Raw genomic sequence first — 21036 nt, 5'->3', positions numbered from 1 at the left:
ATCTGAAATATGGTGCACACACAACAACCTTCATCTTTCCCCCAGTCACCTTTTTCTATTCTCTCCCACTCTCCTCTCCTCTCCTCTCCTCTCCTCTGCTCTACTCTGGTATTTCTTAATCACGCCCCCTTATGCAAGCAGCCCTCCGCTGGGTTTTTGTGCTCCGAGGGGGAAGTGGATTTTTCCGAGGGAAACACTCACACAACACGCTTTAAAATGCAAAACAGTAAACATGTAGAAATCTGTACACGTTTGCTGCACGCTAAACCACAGATGTTGGCCGCGAGGGATCGACTGCTGTAAAAGGTAACGTGGATCGACGTGTTTCTTTTTTGCGACGCTTTAACCCCACATCTGGTTCGGCGGGCGACAGCAGCCGCCGCATCCCCAGCAGGGTGATATAACACCGGCAGGAGAGCTCGTGGAGAGCCGGGGCGTTCCTGTCCGGAGCCTGCTGCGGTCTCTTAGCGCATTTAGCGCATATTTCAGGTCTCCAGAGGGACGGATGGGCTGCCTCTCTGGTTTGACAGCATCATAATTTTGGGCAGAATTTGTATTTAAATGCTGCGGAGCCACGGGATAAAGTCTGTGTTGCCAGTTGCCTAAGCATGGCCCAAATGCCAATGCAGGCTGTAAGAAGTAGATAAACAATACTGGTAATAACATTGTATTTAAGACAATTTGTAATCAACTCTTTGGAGTTATTCCCACATTAAGGATATTATACTCCCCCCTGAATGTTTATAGAGATCTTATGGTATAACATTTCTCTAAATATGTGATATATTCTATTTATTTATCATGTTGTCATATCTTCACTCGTTATGTCCAGCAGGTTATGGATCCAAGCCTTCCTTGTTACATCCTTTTCATCTTGATTGGTTGTGTCAATGCTGTTGAAAACCACCACCTCCACCACCACAATGGCACCCGCCACTATGATTACTGTGTGCTTGGAGCTGGGCCCGCAGGACTGCAGATGGGATATTTCCTTTCCAAGGCTAAAAGAGACTACATCATCTTGGAGAGGAACTCAGGACCGGGCAGCTTCTTTAATGAGTAGGAAACTTTGTGAAAGCAGGAGACACACGAGAGAAGATTGCGCCCGACTCTTTCACACATGCCTCCTCTGCTCTGTTTTTGTGCGTCAAGGTACCCGAGGCACAGGAAGCTCATCAGCATCAACAAGATCCACACAGGAAGGCAGAACCGAGAGTTCAACCTGCGCCACGATTGGAACTCGCTGCTCAGCGATAAACCCGACCTCCTGTTCAAGAGAGTGAGCAGTGACTTTTACCCGCATGCCGATGCCTTCCCGCTCTACCTGTCCATGTTTGTGAGGGAGCTCGGGCTGAGGGTGCAGTATGGCGTCGACATTGGAAGGATCAGGGCAGTGCAGGGAGCCGCTGACAGCACCTACATCCTGTCTGATCAGCATGCATCGGACTACACGTGCAGGTATTTTGCGTCAAACTGAACCTGAGGTGAAAATGTGTCAATTGTTTGTGGATTTCATCGTGTGTTTTCTGTGTGTCCCTCAGCGTCCTTCTGGCAGCCACGGGTTTGTGGGTTCCTCAGAAGGTCGAGTTTGTCGGTTCTGACCTTGTTGAAGGCTACGAGTCCATCTCCACTAATCCTGAGGACTACAAGAACCAGGCTGTGCTCATTCTGGGGAAGGGGAACTCAGCTTTTGAGACAGCACAGAGCATCCTGGGAAAAGCCAGCAGGGTGCACATGCTCAGCTCCAGCCCTGTCCGACTGGCTTGGCAGACACATTACGTTGGAGACCTCAGGTAGTGCTGAAGATTTAGTGACTTCTTCCCTTATGTTCTCAGTCTTTATGTTTGTCTAAGAAGCTTTTTACTTCGGATGCATCTATTCAACTATTCCAACTGCATTGGTGCCGTCGACACATTTAACATAAACAGACTCATTGGTTTCGTGTTTTCCAGAGCTGTGAATAATGAGCTTATAGACACATATCAGCTGAAGTCCCTTGATGGGTTGGTGGAGGCACGCCTGGAGAAAATAGTTCTCACTCAACGAAAGGAGCAAGGCGGGAGGAGATCAGGAAAGAAGAAAGAGAAGAAGGGTAAGTTGTACCTGACTTTGAATAAGTACATACAACACCAGGAGGAGAAGAACAGCTCTGGTGTGGCAGGAGAAGAACTGCCGGGGTATCACATAGACAACTTCCCTATGCGAAAGCCCTACGACCGTGTGATTCGATGCCTTGGATTCCGATTCAACTTCAGCATATTTGACAGGTATGAATTTATGTAACGTGATAGGCTCACTGTGTTGTGTCAGTATCAGTGATTTCATGACAAGTGATGTACTTTTATGGCTGTTTTGCTATATAATATTCACATTTCTTTAAAAATAACCTCCCTAGCTCTGCCTGCCCACCGAACAGTGACAATGCAAAAGGAAGGTTGCCGGGGGTGACAGCCTGGTATGAAGGGAAGAGCACCCCTGGCTTGTTTGTGCTGGGAACCGCTTCCCACTCCAGAGACTACCGCTCATCGGCTGGCGGTTTCGTCCATGGATTCCGTTACACAGGTGAAAGTCCTTCAGACCTTTGTTGTTTTGTGCAAACGGTGCTTGTTGAAAAAGGTCCAAGTCCTCATTCGTTCAGAGCACCCCTTTAGCCACAACTACCACATCTGCATGGTCTGATTCCAGCTGCAGGATGCGGAGTAAAGAGTGTGCGAATGTGGATCATGAATGCTGAGCTACATGGGCCACAGTCAGGATTAGACTTTTGGCAATTGGTCATTTGAATATAGCAGCCCTTTTGTTTCATGTAAGCAAGGTAGTATTTGAACGACTTGTATGGATCTTCTGCCACAGCACGAGCTGTACACCGCGTGCTTGAACAGCGTTACCATGGCAACAAGTGGCCGTCGACAAAGTTGTTGACAACTCAGCTGCAGTCCTGGATTCTGAAGCGTGTCGGCGAGGCTTCTGGGCCCTACCAAATGTTTGAGGTGCTCGGGGACATTATTCTTCTTCAAGGGTAAGTACATTTTTTTCATTTGATATCACCAGTAATAACTTGCTTTTCCCCACTGTGCTCATTATTCATAAGGCCTGCCCACTGTCAATTACTGAGTTGGGATCATCCCTGATCAGATGCTGCTCCCCAGCTGTTTCTGTCAACAGCTCCTGCTAAATCCCAAAGCTCCTCCACACTGCTGGCTCAACTGGGAGATATATTCCCTCTTACATGCCCGGGGTCTGCCAGGTCTGCCAGGGGTCTCCTCTACGTTGTGTTCTGTCTAGAACTACTCTGAATGGATGTGATCTCTGGCCAGGAGGCACTGACACCCAAACCACTTTAACTGGCTCCTCATGATTAATGTGAGAGGGCAGTGGCTGAATGCCAAGGGATCAGAATCCTTAGCGAGGAATCTCAACAAAATACAATTTCCCCAATGTGGGACGAATAAAGGTTTATCTTATCTTATCTTATCTAACAACATCACTCCCCAGTATTACTGATGAAATGTTTCATTTACAAGAAATACATTTTTACCTACTTAACCTTCATGATATGTTTAAAATGAAAAACTCCAAATAAGTTTTTGTATAATCTTTTACAATTTTAACAAGCAGTGACTCAATCAGTCCGGGCAATGCCAAAATTCATAGAAGTATCTCTCACTGTCATTATATACTACTACATACTCCTCCTCATAGGCATAAAATCGCCAAAATATGTTACAGGGTATGACCTTACCTGACCTTTTCACAGTAAACAGAAGTATATTTAATCCCCTGTGTGCTCATCATATGTTGGCCCTTTCTTCTCTCCTTGACCATAAGCTCTCACTGTGAATACGTGGAGGAGTTTCCACTCCAGGCTTTGCCTCAGTTCTCCTCGCTGTCGGGCCACAAGGTGTCCAGTCATGGACTGGTAGTTCTAGTCATGCAGTATGGGAAGAAGAAAATAGACTTTCTGGGGCGGAACAGGGCAGAAACAGACTGGACCAAAGCTTGGAAATCCAACTTCCTGCACCCTGTTTTATACTTCTATGACAAACTCCCTACTGGTGAGTAGAAATGCTGTTACCATTAAAACGCAAATGTGCTTTGTAGGAATATAATTGCTGCAGTTTCAAGAGGAGACAAACTCTTAATTTTTTTTCCCAGAGGAGGAAATGAAGCTCTGTCCCAATGGCTGGCCTTTACCTAGGCCCAAGGCAATTCACCACATGGTTGAGGACTTCCTCACAGAATGGGATGGTCCCGTATCTCACGTCCAGCCACTGCGGCGCTTCCTGGAGCACTGTGTCCAGACTGACCTCAGGGCCTTCTATGCAGGTAAAGCTTCATGTTGCAGCTGATCTGTTCCTAGCCCTGTGAAACACATTTAGCTCAGAAAATGCCTCCAGCAAGAGTTTTTTCTGTTATTATTATTATTATTATTATTATTATTAATAATATTGTTATTATTATATAAGGCAAAGGTTTCAGACAACAAATAGGCCAGTCATTCACAGCCTGTTACGTGCCCACACAGTGCTGAGAACAGGATCAGGCAAATTAATATACTTTAAACAATTCTGCAACTGACCTCCCTGCACACAGACATGAAAATAAGTAATTAGCAGGACAAGAAAAAAATGCACAAAAAAAAAATGTAAAAAAGAAAGTAGACCAAGAAATTCAAGATGCAGCACATTAGTTATGACTAAAACGCTAGATACACTAAAATGGGAGACATCCCTGTTGACAAGCACACATCTGACTTTTGGAAATTCACGGGATTCATTCATCGACGTATTCCCGTGTTTTCCCATGTCTCACGTTTAGAATCGTGTTTCCGCTCATCCCTTACCCACCGCAAGCCGCCGCTGTTTTGTCAGCATGGATACTTGAAGCAGCAGGGTGTCCCTCACAGCAGCCAGCTGTGGCAGCACATTCACGACGCCGGTCTGATGCCTACAGAGCAAGATGCACGCACATCAGGGGCTGACCCTGCATTCCCAAGCTACCTGGCGCAAGCTGGAGCCTCCATGTCTTCAGGACTGAACCTTGACTTCTGATTGTTTTACCCAAGTGTGTTGTTAAAGCTATGCCTATGATGCTGTTTAGGTCCCTCAGACTTGCTACCTCCAGCACCCATAATGATTCTATTCCCACTGCAAGACCAAATATTTTTTTTTATACCACCCAACAAATCAGTGGTTCCCGACCCTTTGGCTTGTGACCCCTTTAAAATAAAGCAATTGGTACTTGCACACCCCTCATCACCAAATGTAAATGTCTAACACTTGATTTCAACCAAAGAGTCTGTATTTCCATCATGTTAAAGGGTCCAAAAAGTAAAACAAGCAACAATAAACAAGTAAAGATTAGAGGAAAGCCTAAGAAATTATGCATAACTATATGTATTTCCTCTTCTGGTAATCATCTCACACCTCCTCAGAATGGAAACTACTGTTAATAACTGGAGAGCCACTTTGGACCTTGAATGCTCCCTTATGTTTTTCTTCCCAAAATATTTATATACATTATGAAATGCCATTTTCATATAATATAAATCTATATTATGTGAAGCTGTGTAGGTAGTGGGTGGGTGTTACAAAATGATTATGCATTATACATTTTACATGATGTTACCTGATTAAACGTACATTGAGTGGAGGAGAAGTGTCTTTTTTTTTTTTTTTTTTTATTCAAATAAACATGATTTGTTGCATATTATTGATTTTTCCACACTCACTGGCTCAGCGTGAGGACTTTCTGATTGGCTGCACGGCTGCGTGGATCCTATTGGACGGGAGCAAATGAACAACACGGGATCTGATTGGCTGTCGCCGCTCTGAAACTGTTGACTGTACAATGGGTGTGCCTTTTACTACTACCCAAGGAAATGGAAAATGTGAAATAGGGGACATTTTGGTGCTTCAAAAACAGGTTGTCTTCTGCTGTTAGGATACTTCAATCAATCCAGGATGGGGACACTTAAATGGGGTATTTTCTGAGTTGACTTACCGTGCAATGGCCCCTGGTGGAGCAGATATTAAAGACGGCTGCAGCGTTATTTCGTTTTCGCTTTGCATGAGTAGTAAGGAGCGTGTGTAGCAGCGTCATATAGACACACCATCCATATGTAACGATAAAGTATGGACGGGTGGAGCCCAATCGTTGCTACAGCCTCGGATAACGACCGTTCCAGCTCCGAGGGGGAGTACATGGTGGAGCCCGGACCGGGAGATGAGACTCCGGAGGTGGCGGACAGCGAGCAGCGTGGCACCCTGGAGAGGATGGACGACGGGGGCACCGCCGCCGTCGGGTTCGGGATAAGCGGGACAGGGGAGGGTAAAGTGGTGTTAGGTCGAGTCGGACAGAGAGACGACAAAGAGCTCAGGTACCTGCACTTGTTGTGGGAGCCCGGCCGGGCAGAGGTTGGTGGCGGTGGCGGCGGCGGCGGCGGGGTGGCGAGCAAGCTGGGGAAGATGACGGGGAGCCGGGCCAGGAGGCACCACAGAGTCGTGCGGAACCTCGGTCCTATTGGTAAAGATATTTATGGTAAGGGACGGTGATATTGTCTGTTAATGTGGAGAATAAACACATGGATGTGCGTGTGTTTTGGTGGGAGGTAGATAGGCTGTCTGTGTTTGGAAGTTACACAAGCTGACATGAATGTGTGTGAAAGTTATATTATTAATATCTCAGTAGAAACCTGGTGTCATCTCTTAACATCAGTGTCATTACATCCCATCCATGCCCAATGTGATACTGATAATCAATATATGCATAGTTACAATATCAGGTGTTTAAACATGCAGCCCTCTTGAAAGTGTAAATGTGAACGATGCCTTTCTTTGTTGCTCTGATGAAGCACAACCTGACCCCATTCATGCAATCATAAAGCCATATTTACATACTTGTCACTTTGAATGTCTTATCTCCACAGCTGTGAAAAGGTTGAGGGAAGCGGCCAACAGCAACGACATCGACACAGGTATGATCAGTGAGGTGATGCAGTAAAGTGCCTAACAGGTGGTGTAAGGGAAGGGTGATTACACGCTGTGCTTTGCCAATAAAGTTGTGTTCTTCTAGTTCGGAAGCTCCTGCAGGATGACATAGATCCCTGTGCAGCAGATGACAAGGGAAGGACCGCCCTCCATTTCTCCTCATGCAATGGCAATGAAAGCATTGGTAGGTTTGTGATTAAAGGATAATTCTGTAGTTGAGTTTATCAGTAGGTATCAATATTTACTATGTTAATCAAGAAATCTTACTCTGCCCATGTTTAACTTGGATCAGTTTCCTGAACCTTTTGGGTTTAGTTGTGAATTTTAGCCCTTTCTAGAGTTGGTAATTGTGGTCAATTGCAGCAGTTGTTTACCATGCTGCAGGCAATTATGTTAGTTAGTCTGAATTTTAACAATTAAATGTGCTGTTATCCTGTCTGTCTGTCTGTCTGTCTGTAGTGCAGTTGTTGCTGAGCCACGGCGCTGACCCCAACCAGCGAGACAGTCTGGGGAATACCCCTCTCCATTTGGGTAAGAGACAACAATTAACTGTGCACCTACTGTAGGATCACACCCGTTAAAATGAAGAGTTGCAGAATAACACAAAGCAAAAATGTTAGCGGTTTTCTTTTTGTATGCAACAAGTGTTTGAAAGCAGTTGTATTCTTGCATTTTGTGTTGCGACTTGCCCATTTTAATTGTGTTTCTACAGCGGCCTGTACCAACCACGTGCCTGTAATTACCACATTGCTGCGAGGAGGTGAGACCACTGTAGAGACGCTGCATTCTGTCTGTATGCAAGTCACTCAGTTTCAGTTATAGGAGACATTTGTAAGTAAGGTGGGATAAAATCAACTTCTTTTTTCATTAAACACTAAACCTGAAGGAGCATATATAAGGTATGGTGCATAAAGTAAGGTTATTCCTTGGAAGATCTCTCCCAAACAAACTCGTCATACTCCACCTATAACATGGTTACTCACCAAACACTTAAAACACAGCAGCTACCTGTATTACATGTATTACATGTATTAATGAGTTCAATCGGTAATAATATGTAGATCAAAAGTAGTGTTGTGCTGATTTCTTGTCGAAAATGGTGATTAAACATGTATAGAGTGCTATTTTCTCACTGTCCCAGTATATAATTCAGTTGGACAGCTGTCAGCCAATCAGGACGGCTGCTTTTTGCTCTCAGTGGACATACACAGAAATAGACGCAGACAAACAGAAGCTAATTTATAATTATTTCAGTTATTAACATAATTCCATTAAAATGTAGTTGAGGTGTAAACTCTAGAGAGTGTGATTATAATTCGGTTGTAACTGAGAATTCATTGAAACAATTTAACAAGCATGTGTAAAAGAGAGATTATTTTGTCTTTATTTTCTCTGTTTATTTAGGAGCTCGTGTGGATGCCCTCGACCGAGCAGGCAGGACCCCTCTGCATCTGGCACGCTCCAAGCTTAATATTCTGCAGGAGGGAGATTCACGCTGCTTAGAAACCCTGAGAGGGGAAGTCACCCAGGTAGAGAATGCGTTAACTTGCCTGGCTTAGTGAGTCAAGACTTGGGGACTTGGATAGATCCTGATTGTTTCAGCAACTGTGTCTGCATTTGTTATGACAGTATTGGTGAAGATTTTCCTATTTGAAATTTCCTTTAAGATTATTCAAATGCTGAGAGAATACCTGAACCTAATGGGCCAGAGTGAAGCTAAAGAGAGGCTGGAGCACATTTCGACACAGCTGCAGCACACCCGCACCAAAGAACAGGTGAAAACTACACACTCATTGATACTCATGATTTTAGGTTTATGGTGTTTTTTTTAAGTCTGCATTTGGAGATTTATTATGCATTTATTTTCATCAATTAATACATAGTCGTATGAACTTTTGCTTTTTTGCAGGTGGATGAGGTGACTGATTTATTGGCCAGTTTTACATCACTCAGTCTACAGAAACAGAATTTGGGCGATAGGTAAAAGATAAAGTGTATAGAGAGCTGGCGTCCTGCAAGCCTCTGTTTCACTAGCAAATGCTGAACCTTAATGTCGGGGTTTTCTGTCCAGATTCCAAAGTAAATATTTATCATTTATCCTACTGTACTGTACAGTAACATTTGAACACCATGTCATTTTAACCAAGATAAAACAAGAACTATTTTGTTAGCATTTACACTCTGATGAGGTTTTGATGCCGTGCATCTGGCCAAGACTAACATGTGAGCAATGCTAACAGAAATATAGTTGGTTAAGATAAAAAGATGCTGAAATTGTAATGCTCAGCGCTGTAGTGTAGTGTGTAAAAGGTGTGTCAAATGTTTGGTTTCAGAAAAATTCTAAGACCCTGAGGGAAAAATGCATTGAGAGCAGGAAGCTAAACCAGAAGTGCAGTGGGACCTCAGCTCTCTATATATGTGTATATGTGTGTGACATCTTTTTGCTTGCAATTACCAGCTAAGTCCAGTAATTATGATTGAGCAGTTTTCACTGTTGTAATTTTGGTTTTCTTATCAACAGCATCTTTGTATCTTGTTGCCTTTTCTCTTGTATTGCATGTTACTTTTGTACGTGAACTGTACTGTAAAACTGATTCTACTGTTGTTTGAGATGAATTTATGTGAATCAATAAATCAATATGTTTGGCTATATTTGTGACATATTGTCTTTCCTACAGTGTGATAAAGAATGCTATGTGTAAATGGGTTTGCATTGCTTATTTAAATATGAACATATTAAATGAGAGGGCCTTTTGGGCAGTAGTACACCTTGTAGCAGAGTTTAGCTTATGTGTTGCTAATGTGGCTACATTCCCCCCGCTCTGATTGGCTGCCTTACCAAAGCCCCTCCCCTACGTGCACACGTATTGTTACTCGCCGATAATAAAAGATGGCGACCGGACCCGCGTAAATTGGAGACCCTACAGAGGTAGTAATATTTTAATAAACACACTCTTTCCTGTCCTCCTGGTGTTTGTTAACTACACACTCTACAACCCCAGAGGAGATGAAGACATGAGCAGAGTTGAATGCATGTCCACCACAGTATTTTGTGCACTTGAGGCGACCGCGGCCTAGCTGTGGGTCAAAGCCTCGGGCTTTCCTGAGCCGCTCTCACCGACAAGCTGAGGGCACGCTCGGCCAGACAGATTCGGATGCTTGAAATGTTGGACAGCTAGGGACTCACAGTAAATGGAGAGGGGGTGTGTTTGTGTATCTTTATGAAAGTAGGCGGGAGTTTGTTTAGCTATCATCTTTTGTAGTCTTATGTAGGTGACAGATCATTAATGTAATTTAACTCAAATTGTATGTTTCCCCAAGAAGCAGCTAATCACCGAGCGCTTCTACACTTTAGAAGAGCGTGATGTCCAGGTTACCTGCTGGACTGGTCAGTGTAGGGCTGAGCAGGAGCAGCTCTGACAACCAACTATCTATTCAGGTGTTATTACCATTGTTGATGTCTAGGTAACATTACTGGATGTGACAAAACGAACATACAAATGGTTTAAGTTCCAGTTCTTCATTGTGTGCATTGTTCTCATTTATTTTTGTTCAGAAGAGATCTTAACATATTCAATACCTGAATTTCTGTTGTTTTTTTTCTCTTGATGTTCACTTAACAGGTCAGTATCCTGCCTTATGTTGTCAGTGACACACTGTAGAGCGTGCTGACAAAGAAGTAGCCATGGCTTTTGAAGAGATCAAGAGTAAAGGAGGAATGGGTAATGTCTGTCAGTGAACTGCATGTAGTTTTACTTTGTCTCTACTGATCAAGCATGTGCACTTTTCGCTGTCAGAAACACATTGATAAGTAGTAACAAAACCATGAAGCGCAACTGCTGCTCCACTGATTTGAGCGATACTATGCACAAAGTATGTACAACACGTAATGAGACCTGTCATACAGGCTGTGTTATATATTCTCATTTTTATCAGTCTTACTTTTAAAGCGAGGATTATAATATTCTTTTCATGTATTCTAGATGCGGGGATGGAAGGAGACAGGGGCCTGGTAGCCGGTCGTAGCCAGAGAGAGAAGAGGAGGTCGTACAAAGATCTGCTGAGAGAAGAAGAGGAGATAGCTGCTCAGGTCCGGAAATCTTCCAAAAAACGGCCCAAGGTAAGTCACCTGTCCACGACAAGTTGACCTCATGGTTTAATACAGAGCTTTTAAGATATTTGCTGTCAGTTATCGTGTTATTGCACACTCTAATATTTTGAACCTGTGTGTCTGAATTGTTAAAGGATTCAGAACTTTTCATGCTTGGTGGGGATTCACACAAAAAGAAGAAGAAACATAGTGATGATTACTATTACAGAGGTAAGAGGTATTTCTTCTGTAATAATCTTATAATTTTAAACAAAATGGCTGCAATTGTATTTACATTTTTTCCCTGTTCCTTCATCGTCTCTGTATCAGACCACGATGGTTCAGGCCCACCTCCACACAAGAAGAAGCACAAGTCTGCAGACCGCTCCCCACCCCTCTCTTCCCCCTCATCCTCCCACCCGACAGATACAGCGATGGGCCTCTTGCAGGCTATCACCTCTCCACTGGCCACAGGTTCGGACCCCAGCCCCCACTTACACAAGAAACCCTCCTACCCCTCCCTCTCCACGCACTCTTCCAAGGACCGCAAACGCGAGAGCAGCAGTAGCGGTGGAAGCAAAGGGGGCCAATCCTTCTCTCACTCCCGTCCACTGTCTTCATCATCGTCTTCCTCCAAGAAGCACTCCTCCTCCTCCTCAAAGTCGTCTCTCTTCCACGGCGGAGCTCCCAAAGAGGAACCTTTGACGTTGCGCGAGGCCGACGGGCTGAAGATGAAGCTCATCATGTCGCCAGAGAAAGAGGAAGGGGAGAGCTTCCCTTTCACACCACACTCATCCAAAGGAGGCGTAAAGAAAGAGAAAGACAGAGACAGGATGCAGCTCTCGAAGTCGCCCAAGAAGAAACTACAGCAGAATCGAGATCCACTGCCTGTAGTGGGGAAGGAGGTGGAGGTGGAAGGTAAGGTATCCTTAAATTATGTAAGTTGTGTTATCTTTTCTCCTAGTTAGGCTGGAATTAGTCTGTGTTTTGACTGGAGCTATAATATCCATGTTTACTAGAAAGCAGCATAACATTTAGCAAACCACACTGTAAAGAAAACAGAAGATCCAGTATCGGAAAGTGATTTCACTTTGCCGACAGTGTGAACCAACCACTACATCTGTGAAACAGATGTGAATGAATTTGGATGGGCAGGTGATTCTGGGCAGGGGCAATGACAAGATTGACAACAATATTAAATGCCTTAAAGAGACATTTAGATTCCTGTGCTCTACTAGAAGATCACTTGTGGCAGTATTCTGCTGAAACAGACACCCAAACTTAAAAAAAAGAAGGAAGAAATCTTGCCACTGGACTGCCCAATCAGCTTGCCTGATCGTAGGTCCACACAACATGTTGGCGAGATTGCAGAGGTGTCAGTTATTCTACAAGCCCCTGCAACATACGGTTACCCTTAACACCCTTTTCTGTGTGGGCTCACACCGATGTTCACGTGTATCTCTGTGCAACTATTATTCCAGCAATAATCAAACAGTTAGCATCTATGTACTGTGCACCTCCATCGATGAAATTGAGGAGGACAGAATCTTTCAAGTGAAATAAAATAGTACATATAACATCTTACTCTTGAAGATCTAAACTGACACGGTACAATTAGTCCACCTTTCCACTGATAGTAATTGAAGCCATTGAATCTTTGCTATTCAGTAGGTGAAGTAATAATATGTACCGGTGCTTTGCTTTTATTCATCTAATGCATTGCATTATTAGTTGTGGTATCAAAAAGACAGAATTCTGTTTGCTGTACAAAGGAGCTGTGCAGATATGGTGCTGCAGTGCTAAAGATATTATTGATTAGATATTATTGTTGCATATGTAGTCCCAATGTACCATACCACCTTAAATTATTAAGACACCTGCGTTTTGTTTATTGACAGTCATAGCTGTGTTATGTGTCATACAGGTCATTATGGAGGCGGCATGGGGGATGATAGTTCTTCATCCGGGGGGGAACTGGAGGCTGGGGAATTGGTTATAGATGACTCATACACACACTTGTCAAAAAAGAAGAAGAAGAGCAAAAAAAGCAAGAAGAAAAAGGACAAAGAAAAAGACAGAGACAAGGATAAAAGTGGCAAGGACAAGAAGCATAGCAAAGGATTTGGAGGTGAGTTTACTATTTGTTCATTAAAAAAAAGCAAATATGTTGTTATCCCAATAGCTGCTTGTTTCTCTTTTATTTATATGAACATTCTTTTGATTGAGATTTGAAATAATCAAATCAAAGATCGGACTGAACTATTAGCTGAGCGTGTGAACACAATACCTACTGCTAACGCTTTCTCTTTGTGTGACCTTTTCAAGACTCATCGAGGAGCCACGGCCACTCCCATCCCACTGTCACTCACAGCGCCGTTGGACCAATGTACGCCATGGGCACGCCCGTCCCCTCGCACCACCATCAAGGCAATGATGGTGTGACAGAGAAGAAGAAGAAGAAAGAGGAGAAAGATCGGGAAAAGCATGAGAAGGAAAAAGAAAAGGTAAGATAGTGCTCATTTATATTTCCTGCAAGATTGATAGAGTTGCAACAGTCAATCTGGAAAATGAGCTTTGAATTAGTCAGTCACTGACGTTGAATCAACAACTGTACTGAACCCCCCCCCTTTCTCTCTCTCTTGTAGCCCAAGAAGAAGAACACAACAGCGTACCAGGTGTTTTGTAAGGAATATAGAGTCAACATAAATGCAGAACAGCCAGGACTAGGTGGGTAATTATGAGATGTAGAGTAACTCTTGAAATGACACTGATTGGCATATTGTGCTGGCAAATATCACTAAGATTGGCATTTCAAAGATTGTTTGTCTAATCTGCAGTCTTTGGTGAGCTCAGCAAAAAGTTGGCGGAGGTGTGGAAGGCAATGCCTGAGAAAGACAAACTAGTAAGATTTTTTCTGTTTTTGTTATCGATACCGGCAATGTTTTTTTTTTAATATCAGTGTTGTGGCGGTGCACTAAATGTCTTGTGTTTTCTGTGCAGGTTTGGAGGCAGAAAGCTCAGTATCTGCAGCACAAACAGAACAAAGCTGAGGCCACCACAGTCAAACACAAGAGTGCCAGTGAGAGCAAAAGCAAAGGTATGTTTCAATTCAATTCAATTCAATTCAATTCAATTCAATTCAATTCAATTCAATTCAATTCAATTCAATTCAATTCAATTCAATTCAATTCAATTCAATTCAATTCAATTCAATTCAATTCAATTCAATTCAATTCAATTCAATTCAATTCAATTTTATTTGTATAGCCCAATATCACAACAGAGTGTCTCATAGTGCTTTACAAAGTTCACTGAAATAAACAAGTGTAAGCGAACAAACAATCTAATAAAGAGTCCAGCAGTCGATGAGGCCAATGGATCAGTCCGATGGATCAGTCCGAGGCATCACCTGCCCTTTATGACCCTCCTTCTTCGGGAAGGAAAAACTCAAAAAACCCAGTGGGAAAAGAGAAACCTCCGGGAGCACCACAGTGAAGGAGAGATCCAGCTCCCAAGGACGGACAGGCTGTAGCCTTGGACAGACGCACATCCATTGGCTGGTGGAGAACCACATCAGCGGGGCCAGGACCAGGATCCATAGGAACCAGGGAACCACATCAGCAGAACCAGGACCAGGATCCACAGGAACCAGGGAACCACATCAGCGGGGCCAGGACCAGGATCCATAGGAACCAGGGAACCACATCAGCAGAACCAGGACCAGGACCCACAGGAACCAGAGAACCACATCAGCAGGGCCAGGACCAGGATCCACAGGATCCACAGGAACCTGAGAGATGAGAAAGCACAGAAACGCTCCGGGGAAGATAGCAAGTTAGAGGCAGACATTTGACTGACATGAGACATAACGATGGAGAGGAAGAGGAGGAGAGAGAATAGAGGAGCTCAGTGCACCATAGGAGTCCCCCGGCAGTCTGAACCTATAGCAGCATAACTAGGGGCTGGTCTAAGGCCTGATCCAGCCCTTAAATATATGCTTTGTCAAAAAGGAAGGTTTTTAGTCTACTCTTAAATGTAGAGAGGGTGTCTGCCCCCCGAACCCAAACTGGAAGGAGATTCCACAGTAGAGGAGCCTGATAGCTGAAAGCTCTGGCTCCTGAACTACTTTTGGAGACTTTAGGAACCACCAGTAGACCTGCATTCACTCAAACATGAAAGCTTTTAAACCGAGTGATAACAAAGACGTGTCATTTCTCAACTCCGCGTCCTCTTTGCCGTCAGTTCTCATTGCTCCTCTTTCAATTGTGCTTCGTCATGAAAGTTGTCGCAGCAGGAACGGGGATGGTGTCGCCTAACAAAGCGCCCGGCACCGTGTCCTTGTCTCCAGCGCGGGTACCAGATGTTGATCCCATCGACGCGGCGGCTCACCTGCAGCTCCTGGGAGAGTCCCTGTCCCTGATCGGGCATCGGCTACAGGAAACAGAGGTAAGCTGCCACATGTGTGCACGTACTGTATTTGCTTGGCCAATTTGGAGTGCTTATTTATTTAAAGGTTTAAATTAAACGATTTTGTGCTTTCTATTTGAGGTGTATATAAACGAGTCATGTGACCCACGTCTCTTTGTTTTAGGGCATGGTGGCAGTGTCCGGGAGTCTGTCTGTACTCCTGGACTCCATCTTGTGTGCGCTGGGACCACTGACCTGTCTCACAGCACAGATACCACAGTTAAACGGATGTCCTCGAAACGTCCTGGTATAGTATTCATTCCTAAACGTTGGATGAGCTAAATTACTGAGGGTGTTTTTAGCGTCACCTAAATGCTTCTGCTATTTTTATAGACATTCAGCAGTTTTTCTAACAAAGCTCTCTGTCTTCTCTCAGTCTAACACCTTGGACAACATCGCCTACATCATGCCTGGACTGTGAGTGAAGGATGACCTCATAAGTCAACAGATTTGACTTGGACTTTAATTTAAGCCATTGCTTGGCGTCTGAAAACTTGGATATTTCTAGTGTCAACATGTTTTTAAAGTATTTTTTTAAAACCCTGTTCTCTTCATTTTCTAATTGGTATATTTTTAAATGAAACATTTTACTGAACATGTTAATCTCTCTTGTCAGCTTAGTTTTACTGTTACTGTACAGTGTGTGCTGTTGGGCGAATGGGCTTATATGTGCTGTAGTGAATGTGTGTGCGCGTTTGTTTAGCTGTCAAGTGCATTTGATAATGTGCGAGTGTCCTGTTCATGTCTACATTTTTTTTTACTGAAATGTACAGGAACATATAAGTCTCTGTCTCTTGGTCATCATCAACATAACGTAATATATTTGGCGCCTGCGTAGTTTTTCTTTTACCATGTAAAAAGGGCTGTCAAGCCTTGCTGTTTTATACATTTGATATTATACTGTGCATACTGCATTTAGATTTCGATTGTATTGTAACATTTCAAAAGTGATAGAATAAACTTTAAGGTTCAACCTTGTCTTAATCAGCAGCTGTCAGACATTTAACTAAATGGCAGCATTAAAATATGATCTGTCCCAAATTCAGCCTCTGCTTTTTTATCAGCCATGTTTGTGGTGTGGGTCTAGGGATGTTGGTTCACCGCTTTGGTCCAGGCTGAACTATTTCTGGATGGATTGCCAAGAAATGTTGTACTGATTCTGAATGTGGGCGGCTTTTATGACATTTTCATCTAGTGCCTACATCAGATCTACATGTTTGTTTTTAGTGAAATGTTGAGAACTTTTTGCCTTTAAATTTGACTGTTACCATCAGCTGCTAGCATGGCTGTAGATTAGGACGGACTTGGTAATACAGGTAAATAAAACAAGCATGCATGACTAAATGTGTGAAGTCATATTAGATAAGTCACCAAGATATGACATAAAAGTCTCAATGCTCAGAGGTGTGTTTTCATTCATTAAATAGCTTTACATATTACATTCACTGTGTTATTGCTTTTATAGGATGGCGTTGAAAACATATCTTTTACATTAAAGTCCAACACATACTGGCAAACTGCCATATGTAACCCAGTCCTCCTCATATCAGATGTGCCTCAACACTAGTGTGCTGACATGATAAGAAGCGCTTGGTGCCCTGACCCGGGTTAGAGAGGCGGTGCATCAGCCACCACCACAGATGGAGCTGTGTTCACCTCCAGAGCCAGGGGCAGGGCTGAGTCAGTCCGCAGGAACTAGGAAGTGCCTCCATCCACGATTCAACACTAAATACGGCAGCGATCGGGAGCAGAAATGTCAGCAGCTGCTTCTCAGCCAGGTAGGCTGGATATTTAACTGTGAATGTGTCCCCCCCGGGGCGGTGTGTGTGAGGCACAGCAGGAGAAAAGTCGGTGGGTGCGGCTCCCCTTGGCGTGTTTTCGGTATTTGCGGTATTAGCTGCAAAGGGCGCTGCCACTTCTTGGTTAAGTGATCACTCCTTAGCTCTTCTATCAGCTGATCACCATCAACACGCTAGATTAACAACACACAACCCGGCACTGTGACCAGAACTCACGTAACTGTATTGTCATAAAGTGCCACCAGTGCGGACACCTAGTTTCCGCACAATCTAAACATAGTACAGTATGCCATAAAAACCATTCATGTTTGTTTTCCCCTCCGTGTGTCCTGCTGAGCAGAGCTGAGGCTGGTGGTGCTCGGCCGGGCGGGGGCAGGAAAGGAATCAGCAGTGTGCACCATCCTGGGCCTGCAAGACCCTCAGCAGGACCCAGATGCTGCCCCCACCCAGGAGTGCAGCAAACACAGAGGAGAGGCTGCAGGCCGGCAGGTAGGGGTGAAAGACACATAGAACAAAAGGACTGCAATTACTCAATAGAGCATCTTTGTAACAGTTGGGCTGAAAGTGAAGTTTTGTTTTAGAACATGAGGTAAGTGTTTTAAATGTAATGGAGACATACATCAGAGGCTGCACGACACGATTCCTTCTTTATAGCTTGCTATAGCAAATATTTGTCATCTGTAAAGTGCCCAGGACCAGTTGTTACATGACACATGCTCAGTGCTCGGGGTCATTTCCTGTGGCGGACCCCGCCACTGAGAATGCATCCATCTATATAGAGAAGTACCATACTTTCTACATATAGAGAGTATGGTATATGGTGTATTATAAAGAGAGTGCAATACACATTTAATATTTACTCTAGTGTAAATGCCAGACATAAATAATATCAAACTAGGTTGAACATGTTAAAGGTTAAAGGACTATAACTTCAGTATAGCAGTCTAATGCAATGCACAGATCACATTGCATAACTGAGGAAAAATAAAACCTAATAATTAAAGTGCTAATTACAATTACAGGGCAATAAAGAAGTGAAAAACTTCACATAACTGGTACTGTGAGTATTCATAATATGCATACCGATGGTTATGTTTCATATTTGATCATTTTTTTCTTTGTAGCCAAATACAAAAGTACTAATATGGATCCATATACATACACATAGATACTACTACTAATCTTGTATACTACTTCTCATTTAATTGACCTTACATTGGCCTATAATCTACAGATTCCTACCAGTCCTATGTTCTATTGTGTTGCTGTAATACACCAAATTGTAGCGTTAATGTACTTCAAAAGCAAAATTCTTATTTGTGCAAACACTACTCACCCTTCATTTTCTGCTTCTGCCAGGTGGTGATAGTCTCCAGTCCAGCCTGGTTTGGCTCATGCTGCGACCCGATGGAAAGGAGACGACACATATCCTCCTTTATTGCCTTATCCAGCCCTGGACCACATGCCTTCCTGCTGTGTGTCCCTGTGAACCAACCGGCTGATGAGGAGGCCAAGGCGCTGGATGTCCTGGAGGAGCTGTTTGGCGCCTCTGCTGTCAGCACAAACACCATCATACTCTTCACCCACACCGAGGAGCTGGAGGAGGACGAGCAGCTGGAGGAATACCTCGTCACGTGGCGCAAGGACCTCCAGGAGCTGGTGGCAAGATGTGGTGACCGCTACCACACCCTGGAAACCCGCAGCGGAGAACCAGAGGAGAGGAAAGCTGTTGAGGATCTGCTGGAGAAGGTTGAGCAGGCGGTGGTCGAGAGTGGGACGCAACACTTCAGCTGCCCTCTGTACCAGGAGGCTGAGGAAAGGGTGAGAGAGAGGCAGGCCGAGGTGGTCAGACAGAGGAAAGATGGCCAGGCGTCTCCCACAGACTCACAACCAGAGGAAAATGTCACAGAGGAAGAAATGGAAGCAGTGAGGGAGGAGGCAGAGAGGAGTATAGGTGACTTAAATGTGGATGTAGATAGTATTTTCCCCTCTGTCAGTGTCTCACCTTCCTCCCCTGCTGCCTCTTTTCTCTGGGGCTTATGGGAGAAGCTTAGAGGCTGGATGAGGTGGCTGCCCACAATGGTGAGAAGGGAGGCCCTGCTGGGAGCCCTGGTCGGTCTGTTTGTGGGAGGGCCGTTTGGGGGTATGATGGGGGCCACTGTGGGCTCAGTGGCTACTGAGGTGGGGAGAAGGAAAACACAGAAAACTAAGTGAGAGAAAAGCTCATACTTATGTATTAAGCACCAAGTTGCACCTTTAAGTCACTTCACTGTGTTCAGCACACCAGTGTATTACTACTACTACTATTACTAGCTATTGGCTAACCAGTTATCACTTGCCAAAATAGTATTTATGCTTGAGTATTGAGCACCAGTACTTATTTTCTATTTTAGAATAGGTACCACTCTCTAATGAAGCATATTATATTATGACATGGCTTCATTAATGGTTAATAAATCATGCTTTATAGATCAGTAATGATAAGAAGAACATTTGGATTGCCAGGTTTGAAACATCAGTTTGGCTGGTGTATATTTATGTACCTATTTACACATTCAGCAGTTATGGAGTAACATTGGCAATAATTTGAAATTTCTTACCATGGGATTCATGTTTTGCTCTGTTTGCCCTGAGTGAAATCGATGGCGTTTTAAGCTGTTAAATCCTCCACCGTGCGTTGGGCAGGTAGTCTACTGTGGGTTTTTAGGGTCTTTTTTTGCGTCCAGAAATGACACCATGAGAGTGGTGACAGTGAACCAAAACAGTAAAGTTGTGTGATGGAAAACCAAAACAATGAGCTGCAAAACACCAAAAACACCCTGTGGGTTCATCATTATGACTGAATACACGTGCAAGTGGTGATTTTATCTGATCTTCATATAAGATTATAGCTAAGTTCCAAATAGATTTTTTTTTACAACTGAAGCCATTCAAATGTTGTCCTTATGAGTGGATTATTAGTGATCCATGAAGACATGATATTCATTAACCATTAAAATGTATCAACTTTTCAACTGCTTTTAGACTGTTTTGAGAGATGGGAACACAGATGGCAAAAGCACTTTTGTAAAGAGGCAATACTAAGAAGCATCCACATGATGGCGACATTGACTTTTCTACTGAAGAAGTTCGACTGTTTGAGATAAACTGAGAGTTGCTTCTTTTGCTGCTTGCCAAGCAAATAAAAGCTGATGTTTTAAATACATTTCGCCGTTATTTCTCTGATATCTTTGAATCTGACGTCATTACGTGATGCGTGTGATCAAATTCTGAAGGTTTTTTTAGGATATCCAGCATTTAGCAAAGGCAAGCTTTAAGCACAAGGGCACTTATTTTCTCAGATGCATAATTGTAAGCAGTGTTGAATACGTTGCAGAATGAAGCGAGTGGGTGAAGTTAGGTGTGGTGCAAGGAACAAGAGCCCTGGTTTTGTGCTGCATAAACTCAGCTGAGGGCTAAAGCAGCAGACTCTCTCCCTCCTTACACAATGGCAGGTTATGGCTTTGACATTGATGTAATTGATACTCTGCTAAAACCGTCAGTCATAACCCATCCTTACATCTCTCTCTCGTTTGCTCTCCTTCTGTCTCTAAACACCGCTCTGCCTCAGGAACAGCTAGGCGTTTCCGAATGTGGGTGGTCCGGCCGGGGTGGGAGGGAGGGAGAGAGAGAGAGAGAGAGAGAGAGAGAG

At 43.8% G+C, this 21036-nt stretch overlaps 4 protein-coding genes across 7 annotated transcripts; all 4 read left to right on the top strand.

The window, feature by feature from the left end:
* The first annotated feature begins 177 nt into the window (after nucleotides 1-177).
* foxred2 (FAD-dependent oxidoreductase domain containing 2) lies at nucleotides 178-5653 on the top strand. The gene is made up of 10 exons (XM_070847813.1): nucleotides 178-306; nucleotides 836-1059; nucleotides 1153-1458; nucleotides 1542-1793; nucleotides 1953-2267; nucleotides 2396-2562; nucleotides 2854-3019; nucleotides 3829-4055; nucleotides 4156-4326; nucleotides 4819-5653. Exons 2-10 carry the CDS (start codon nucleotides 839-841, stop codon nucleotides 5049-5051), a joined length of 2058 nt encoding a protein of 685 aa, XP_070703914.1. The 5' UTR covers nucleotides 178-306; nucleotides 836-838; the 3' UTR covers nucleotides 5052-5653.
* Nucleotides 5654-5858: 205 nt separating this feature from the next.
* On the top strand, nucleotides 5859-9629 carry ankrd54 (ankyrin repeat domain 54). 2 transcript variants are annotated; one of them, XR_011585565.1, is made up of 9 exons: nucleotides 5859-6540; nucleotides 6929-6976; nucleotides 7075-7173; nucleotides 7449-7520; nucleotides 7702-7749; nucleotides 8394-8518; nucleotides 8657-8764; nucleotides 8899-9236; nucleotides 9277-9629. XR_011585565.1 is itself a non-coding variant. In XM_070847345.1 (8 exons), exons 1-8 carry the CDS (start codon nucleotides 6135-6137, stop codon nucleotides 8971-8973), a joined length of 981 nt encoding a protein of 326 aa, XP_070703446.1. In that variant the 5' UTR covers nucleotides 5859-6134; the 3' UTR covers nucleotides 8974-9629. The 2 variants fall into 2 exon arrangements, 1 of the variants encoding a protein (XP_070703446.1); XM_070847345.1 differs by having other exon boundaries at nucleotides 8899-9629.
* A 243-nt stretch (nucleotides 9630-9872) lies between these two features.
* On the top strand, nucleotides 9873-16890 carry hmgxb4a (HMG box domain containing 4a). 3 transcript variants are annotated; one of them, XM_070848339.1, is made up of 13 exons: nucleotides 9873-9918; nucleotides 10613-10711; nucleotides 10973-11109; nucleotides 11235-11310; nucleotides 11410-11997; nucleotides 13004-13207; nucleotides 13405-13583; nucleotides 13725-13806; nucleotides 13917-13981; nucleotides 14080-14176; nucleotides 15362-15525; nucleotides 15671-15793; nucleotides 15923-16890. In XM_070848339.1, exons 2-13 carry the CDS (start codon nucleotides 10675-10677, stop codon nucleotides 15965-15967), a joined length of 1797 nt encoding a protein of 598 aa, XP_070704440.1. In that variant the 5' UTR covers nucleotides 9873-9918; nucleotides 10613-10674; the 3' UTR covers nucleotides 15968-16890. The 3 variants fall into 3 exon arrangements, with proteins under 3 accessions (XP_070704440.1, XP_070704439.1, XP_070704441.1); XM_070848338.1 differs by having other exon boundaries at nucleotides 10613-10720; XM_070848340.1 differs by lacking the exons at nucleotides 9873-9918; nucleotides 10613-10711 and adding an exon at nucleotides 10356-10428.
* Nucleotides 16891-17225: 335 nt separating this feature from the next.
* On the top strand, nucleotides 17226-20546 carry LOC139217063 (GTPase IMAP family member 9). Its single transcript, XM_070848341.1, has 3 exons — nucleotides 17226-17324; nucleotides 17686-17834; nucleotides 18705-20546. Exons 1-3 carry the CDS (start codon nucleotides 17300-17302, stop codon nucleotides 19557-19559), a joined length of 1029 nt encoding a protein of 342 aa, XP_070704442.1. The 5' UTR covers nucleotides 17226-17299; the 3' UTR covers nucleotides 19560-20546.
* Nucleotides 20547-21036: the final 490 nt, after the last annotated feature.

Source organism: Pempheris klunzingeri, chromosome 17, assembly GCF_042242105.1.
Source record: "Pempheris klunzingeri isolate RE-2024b chromosome 17, fPemKlu1.hap1, whole genome shotgun sequence".
Taxonomy (NCBI): domain Eukaryota; kingdom Metazoa; phylum Chordata; class Actinopteri; order Acropomatiformes; family Pempheridae; genus Pempheris; species Pempheris klunzingeri.
This window is presented reverse-complemented; position numbering and strand designations above follow the sequence as displayed.